This window comes from Lynx rufus, unplaced genomic scaffold, assembly GCF_022079265.1.
Source record: "Lynx rufus isolate CCGP_SWC_20201006 ecotype Redwood Valley unplaced genomic scaffold, mLynRuf1.p SCAF_45, whole genome shotgun sequence".
NCBI lineage: Eukaryota > Metazoa > Chordata > Mammalia > Carnivora > Felidae > Lynx > Lynx rufus.
The window spans coordinates 1,806,893-1,814,148 of NW_025814862.1; the positions used below are offsets into that span (position 1 = coordinate 1,806,893).

Sequence of the window (7,256 nt, forward strand, 5' to 3'; positions counted from 1 at the left end):
TTTTTGACAGTATCAGTGCCTCATCCTGGTTTACCCCGAGGTTTCTGGCAAAGCTCCTGCTGCCCAAAGAAGAGGCAGAGATCAGCACTGAGGAAATGGCCAGTGGGGCCAGTAGCCCTGTCCTGCCAGGGGAGGGTCGACACTAAACTGACCACACCCATGAGACATAGGAAGCTCCGGTTCTGGTGAGTAAAGGGGTGGTGAGGCTCTTGGGTGGGAATCTCAGGGTGGGACCCTAGCGCCCTGGAGAGGACCATTCTCCCATGGCCGTGGCCCTCCACAGCAGAAGGCAGCTCGGTAGGATGGCTCGTTAGCTGGGATTGTCAGTGTGGAGGCTGGACGGCACTGTGGCAGGGGGGACGGGACTTGCCCTTGTGCCTGGAAGGCGGTCCCAGCCCAGCCAAGGGCCAGGAAACCCCCTGCACTCAAAGAAGGGTGCATGCTGTGCCTGCCCGTGGCGCAGGGCACCCACCAGGCCCTGGACAAGTCCTGGTGACTGCCCCAGTGGGCCCCTCCCACCGCAGGGAGCAGAGCTGGGGGCACAGGGCAGGGCAGCCATGTCAGATAGCGGTGAGGGATGAGGTTCACAAGTGGAGAAACGAGCTTTATTTCCAGTCTTCAACAGGTAGGGTAATACTTATTTAATGTGTTTTTGTGTAAATGCAGAATAGCAAAATACCGAGCAAGAAAATAGTGTCTCGGTTCTGAGAGCAACCGAGTACTTTATCTGCCATGAACTTTGCTTATCTGGAATTTCGCACGGCCTAAACGTGTTCGAATTCTTTTGAAGTGCTATCTAGAGAGGGTTAGCGTCTCCAGCTGTAGGGCATTGGCCTGGCCCTGACCTGGCAAGCAGACGCCGACACGTGCCGCCCGCCTCAAAGGACAGAGCGGTGCAGCCGCCGGCGCCGCACCACCTGCAGCCTTTTCTGCCGCTCAGCAAAGTTACTCTTCAAGGTCTGCTTCAGCGCGGGCAGGATGGGGCGCTCTGCCACAGGCATAGGGCTCAGAATCAGGCTGGGAGGGCAGAGGGAGGTCACTACAGGTGCCCCCGGGAGCAGGAGCGGAGACTTGGCTGGCAGCAGGGCCCCAGGCAAGGCACTGAGCTGTCCCTGCCCCTTATGTACCGGGCTCAGGCCACCCCGCCCTCCCCCTGCCGGTGGGACTCACCATTTCTTGGGGATGCCCTTGGTGGGGACCTTGGGGAGCTGCATGGCTCCCTGGTGAAGGGCCTCCTGGTCCCTGGTGAAAGAGGAGTCGGCAGTGAGCCCCAAAAGAGCAGACCTCACTGGGATGCGGTGGGGGCCACGCCGAATCACTCACTTGGGAGAGCTGGGGCCGGCCTCCTCGGATGCAGCCTTGGGCCTCCTCAGGTTCCCTTCCAGGAGGGCCTTGAGGTGCTGCAGCTGGAAGGCAGGGAGAAGAGGGGCAGTGGGCGGGGTCTGCGGAGGCACTGGGGTCCCCGCTGCCTGAGCCTCACCTCTTGGGCCTGCAGGAGGTGGGCGTTCCACAGCTGGCGGATGACCGCTTCGCATTGCTGAAGCGTGGTGGGCTTGCGCAGGTGCAGGGGCAGATTCATCACGGGGGGCTGCTCGCCCTTGTGCTGGCTGCCTGCCACCCAGGGGGCTGCTGCACTGGACGTCTCCACTTCTTCATCTCTGGAACAGGCACTACAGCAGCCCAGAGCTAGCCTGCCAGGATTGGTCTAACCACCCACCACCTCTCTTGAGGGCGGCATCCACACCAGTGTGCGGCTGGTGTGGGGAAGAAGGGTGTGTCTACACAGCCTCGTCGGGGTCTGGTTCCCTTCTGCTGGCCAGGGTGCTCCAGACACCAGGTGGCGGGGGTGGGGGGGCCATCTGTGGTGCCAGCTGTGACCTGGGCGTATCCCTTCCTCTCCCCTCAAGGTGCACTGAGGGTCAGATGTGGTTCAAGCTGTGTGACTGCCCTCAGTCCTGACCCCACACCTGTGGGGCTGGTTGAGAGGGACTCTAAGTAAGGACCGTGCAGAGAAGCAGGACCCCGTCCTGCTGGCTGAACTACCCAGGGGACAACAGGGTCTCTTCGGATGCAAAGTCCAGGTTCACTGCTGCTTTCCAGGAAGTCCCAGGAACAGGTGTCAACCCTGGTCTTGCTCTGGCCTGCTGGCTCTGTGCCTTGCGGAGGCCAAGCACATTTCCCAGGGTGAGCCCAGGAACCCAACTTACTGTTGTTCTTTTGCTTGTTGTCTTGGTGAAAAGCACACTAATGTGAAGGCCACGTTACTTTGTTTCATTTCTGTGAGAAATTAGTTTCTGGGCTGCTGTTGGCACCCTCGTGTGGGCTCAGGTCAGCACAGGGCATTGCCCGCCAGATGGGCCTGCCTGGAGTGAGTCTGCTTTCACCCTGGAGACTGACCCATTTGGAAGGGCAAGGCAGCTGGCTGGTTCCAGAATGTGAACCTACGAAATGCAACGCTGGGCCCACAGGGTACAGGTGAGCCCTTACTTGGCCTGCCCCTGCACCCCTGGGGCTTTGTCCTGCTTGCTGTTGTGAAACAGGGCAGCAGCTGGGGTCTTCTCTTCCAGGTCCGTCTTCGGAGGAATGTCAGTTTTTGAGTCTTGCTTCTTGGAGAAGCTGGGCCGGGGCCTGGCCTTTCCTTGAGAGTTGGCTGTAGATCAGACCCAGACAGGGCAGTCACTGTGGGTGGGCATCAAGAGCCAGGGCCCACGTCCTCCAGGATTGGCTGTGAGTGCCCAAGGAGCGCCTGCCCTCTGCCTCGGTTTCCTCCTTGTAAAGGAGAGATGGTAACAGAGTCCCCATTGGGGGGGCTGCCAGGTGACCCAAAAAGGGGGTCTGTGGGTGGTGCCTGCTGAACGCCCTAAAACTACTGCTGCTGTAGAAGCTGGCCTCCCCCTACTTGTACTGGGTCAGTCTCCCATGCCTCGGGGAAGTCCAGGGGTCAGGGTGGCCCCGCAGCTGTTCCCTGACTCTGAAGCAGCACCCCATTTGGGGCAAAATGAAACTGTATGAGAGTTCTGGGACCCGGCCTGCACAGACTTCCTTTCCACGGACAAGGCCCACGGCCCGCCTAGGCCCTGCATGGAAGGGGCAAGGGCCACTCCCGGGGAGGATGCCTGGCCTCTCACGGAGGCCGAGTGCAGAGAAGGGGCTATTAGCTCCCCTCACTCTGCAGAGGACACCACAAGCCCAGAACGCTAGGCAGGGCTGTCCCACCTGTATCCACCTGCTTGCAGGAAACACGACAAGCAGGGCTTCTGCCAGGCTGCCCTTGGAAGACCACTTAGGAAGGCTCAGGGGCTCCTCTCTTTGTATGCAGGCAGGGTGTGCCTGCCACAGGACCTTGTGCCCCACGTTGATCTGACGTTCACTTCCTTTGTAGCCAACCCCGCTTTCGCTTTCGTAGTCTCCCTCTGGCCAACTCATGGTCCTGTCACACCCCGCCTCGGCTCCTTCCTGCTGGTGTCAGCTGGCGGCCACCCTCTCTGGCTCCCTTCAGCTACTCCTTAACCCTTAAGTCCACAGAGCTTGGCAAAGGTGCAATCTGGTCAGCACCCCACACTGGCCATCGGGGCCCAGGGCCCCAGTGGGGCATGTGCCCCTCCCCTGACCCTGAGTTCACAGAGGGTGCTGGCATGCCAACTGACAAGGTCGAATTTGAGACGGACTTGATGGACTGAAAGCTGGAATTGGAAGTGCTGCCTGTGGGAAATGCACACGGTTAGTCTGAGATGGTGGCAGCACCACCTTGGTCCCAGCTTTCCCGGACACTTCTGTGCCCCGCTGTTGGGAGGGGCCAGGCCACCCGTGCCTTCCTCCTGGCCCTGCAGGCCTGTGTGTTTGTGTTTGTGTTTGTGTTTGTGCAGAGCCCTCCCCCCCGCTCTGGTGAGGCAGAACCAAGGCCAAGGGGAAGGTGATTTCTGGAAGGGCCATCCAGAAAGCAGCGGGCTTGGGCCCGAAGAAGCAGGCCCTGAATGGGAGGATGGCCTCTTCTGATATCCCACTGGGGACCCCGACCCTGCAGGACTGGGACCATTAACAGGCCCTGCCACTTGCCCAGGATAGCTCACTGGAACTGCTCTGCTCCGCTCGAGGAGGGCCCACCACCACTGTTCCCATATTCCATGTCCCCTAGGAAGGGAGCCCCGGGACATCCCCAGACTGGGGCATACCAGGCTAACACCTCTCAGACCACCTCTTGATGTCAGACTTGGCCCCAAAGGTATGTGGGGGGAACAGGCCCAACACAGCCCGAGTCTCCCTGGGCTGGGCTGGAGGACAGGCAAAGAGAAAGGGGCTGTCACGATGAGGAAGGGCCTTCGACAAGTGACTGCAGGTCTCTCTGTCTCTACACTTGCTCACAGCAGACATGGCAGGGAGGATCCCCAGAAGGACTGTGCCCAGAGCCGTCTGTGCCAGAGGCACAGGGCTGGGGGCTGCCATAGCAGCAACCCAAGTAAAAGAATCCAGCAGAGCAGCAAGGCTGGGGGCCCGGGGGCGGGGCGGTGGTGGCAGGGGTGGGGTCTCGGCAGCCCCACCCCAAGCTGCTCTCCCTGCTTCCTTACTGCAGACTTCAGGCCTTGGGATCCCCGAGAGCCCCACCTGCTGTGCTTGGGTGCACAGTCACCCACACCATGGCGGGGGGTGGGGGGCAGTGGTGTCTGTCCAGGTCCCCCAGGATTCCTCCCCACTGGGATAGTACATGGGCCAGTGCAGCTGGCTGGGTAGACACAAGCACTCTGGAGGGGCTATTCCTGACAGAAGTAATTTCCCATCAGGCACCCAAGGGCCTCAGTCTTACCTTCCTTTGGCTTCTGATTCATTATTAGCTTGTAATGGAGATCTGAAAGCAAGCATGTGCTCTGGTCATTTTTGAAACTGCAGCCATTTTGGGAGGAGAGGTTTTGGCTTGCCCTGTGCACTCCCCGCTGAACCCCTGAGAGACCTCACACACTGCCCCATGGGCCAAGCCTTTACCCTGGGTGTCTTAGGGCCAGCAATGCCTCTAGCCGTTCCCTGAGCCAGAGCCCTTGGGTGAGAGCCTCGCCAGGAGTCCATTCCTCTGCCCATGACATCTATAGGGCACCCTCTGCTAGGTGGAGCCCCAAGCTCCAGGGGAACAGAGGTGAGTGAGTCAGGATGACCCAGTCCTCCAGGAGCCCCTAGTCATGGATGAGCAAATGTGGTCAGAGCAATGATCAAGCGACACCCAGAACGTGGGCTGGCCACATCCAGCCTGGGCATCAGGGAGGGACAGGGGTGAGACTCAAGACTCCTTATGTCAGGAGGAGGGAGTCCTGACATCATGGTGATCCCTTGATCTAATAGCCCTTCAGGTAAAGGCAACAGGAGAAAGGTGGGGAGAAACTGAGACAGGGCTAAGAATGTGGGGGGAGGAGTTCCAACTACAGCATAAGGGAGAAGAGAGAGGACAGCAGTGTCCCGCCGTGATAGGCCTTAAGTTCTGCTTCAGGCCTGGCCCATGGCGGTGAGGAGCCACCAGCGGGGCAAAGTTAGGAAGGACCTGCCCTGAGGAGACGCGGGGGCAGGGGGAGGTGTCCAAGGAGGGGCTGGATGGGAATGGCAAGTCGGCTCTCGATCTGTGTTTAGTTTGTGAAAATCACTGAGCTGTACACTCGCACTTTTTACTTCCATAAAAGTTTTTTTAGAACAGGCGGGCCCGACTTGCCTAGAGAGGAGACTGCGACCCGGCTTACTGTGGGAAACGCTGCACAGCCAGACCACCCCACCAGATGGTGGGGCGGCCCCGTCGACCCCGCCCACGAAGACCCAGGTTTGGGGCCCGGGGGTGCGGAGGGGGCAGGGGGTGCGGAGGGGGCAGGGAGTCCGAGACCCACGTAGCAGGACCCGGGGTGGGGCTTGCTGCCCTGTGTCCTCCTTATACCCTGTTTAAGGGTTTCTAAACCTCGTGTTCTAGAGTCCACGAGTGTTTCGGTACTGGAGGCACCCGGGAGCGGCAGGTCTGCCTCTCCCTCGGGCCCCAGCCGCGGAAGACGCCTCACTCGCGGCCGCGGCGCCCGGACTCACCCTTGTTCTCCCGCTTGAGGTGCTCGATCTCCTCGTGGAGCTTGACCAGTGTCTCCGAGTGCTGCTGCTGCAGGAACTGCAGGCTCTTCTCCAGGTGCACGACCCGCTTCTGCGCCTCGATGAGCCCAACCTGCGTGCTGTGCTGCGCGGGCTGGAGGATGGCGGGCGGGCGCAGGCGCGACGTGCCCCGGGAGCCCGGGATCCCCGAGCTGGGGGGCTGCTGCCCGGCCGCCGCCACCCCCGCCCTCATGTCGCCGCTGCCGCCGCCTCTGCCGCCGCCTCTGCCGTCGCTGCACTCCCACTTGGTGGCTCGACTGCCCCGGCCTGGTGCCGCGTCGCCATGGAAACGGGCGCGAGCGGGCGAGGGGGGCGGGGCGTGCGGCGGGGCGTCGTCTGTGATGCCCGAGAGACCACGCTGCTGGTGGGGGTGGGGCCTGCGTCAAGTTTGCCTGAGCTCGTACACCCTGACTTTGAAAGGCATCCGCCGAATTAAGGTCAGATAATCGTCCGCCTTTACATAGGTCTTACTGTCCAATTGTCTATGCTTGTTTATTTTAATAGTTCGCTTCTGGAATAGATGATATGGACTACATATTCAAAAATCCAAAGGTAGAGGACTTTCTGCTTTATGAAATGTGGACAGAATATATGAAACAGCCACCTGGAAACAACGGAGAAGAACAAAAAGCAAAGTGGACGAAGGCAGCTCTTGAAAGAAGAGCTGCTTGGGGCGCCTGGGTGGTTCAGTTGGTTAAGTACCCAACTCTTGAGTCTGGCTCAAGTCACAACTGTGAGATGGAGACCCGTGTCAAGCTCTGCGCTGAGAGCAAGGAGCCTGATTGGGTCTCTCTCTCTCCCTGTCTGTCTCTCTCTCTCTCTCCCTCTCTCCTCTCTCTCTGCTCCTCCTCCGCTTGCATGCTCTCTTTCTCTCAAAATAAATAAATAAAACTATTTTTAAAAAGAAGAGCTGCTTTTTCCCTGAGCTCTCTCTTCTGGTCAGCCAGACCTCAAACAGGAAGCCACAGTCCTATTGGCTGCAGAAGGCAGAGGATGGAGTTTGGGAAGGACAGTGCAGCTGGAAACTGAGGGGGCAACACAGTGAAGTTTGGAGCCTCTGCAAGTGAGGAGTTGAAAGCAATAAACTTCAAATCTGTGGCTGGCCTGAACTGCCCACAGAATTCCAGGGATTCCAGGGAAAGAGAAAGAGC

At 59.6% G+C, this 7,256-nt stretch overlaps 1 protein-coding gene across 1 annotated transcript; it reads right to left on the reverse strand.

Annotated features, from left to right (window-relative positions):
* Nucleotides 1–592: 592 nt before the first annotated feature.
* LOC124525677 (coiled-coil domain-containing protein 74B-like) lies at nucleotides 593–6,466 on the reverse strand (the record flags this gene model as incomplete). The annotated part of the gene is made up of 7 exons (XM_047098229.1): nucleotides 593–1,017; nucleotides 1,171–1,242; nucleotides 1,324–1,406; nucleotides 1,481–1,705; nucleotides 2,487–2,650; nucleotides 4,802–4,843; nucleotides 6,049–6,466. Coding segments are annotated over 7 exons (1,143 nt in total), but the record flags the coding sequence as incomplete, so codon positions are not given.
* Nucleotides 6,467–7,256: the final 790 nt, after the last annotated feature.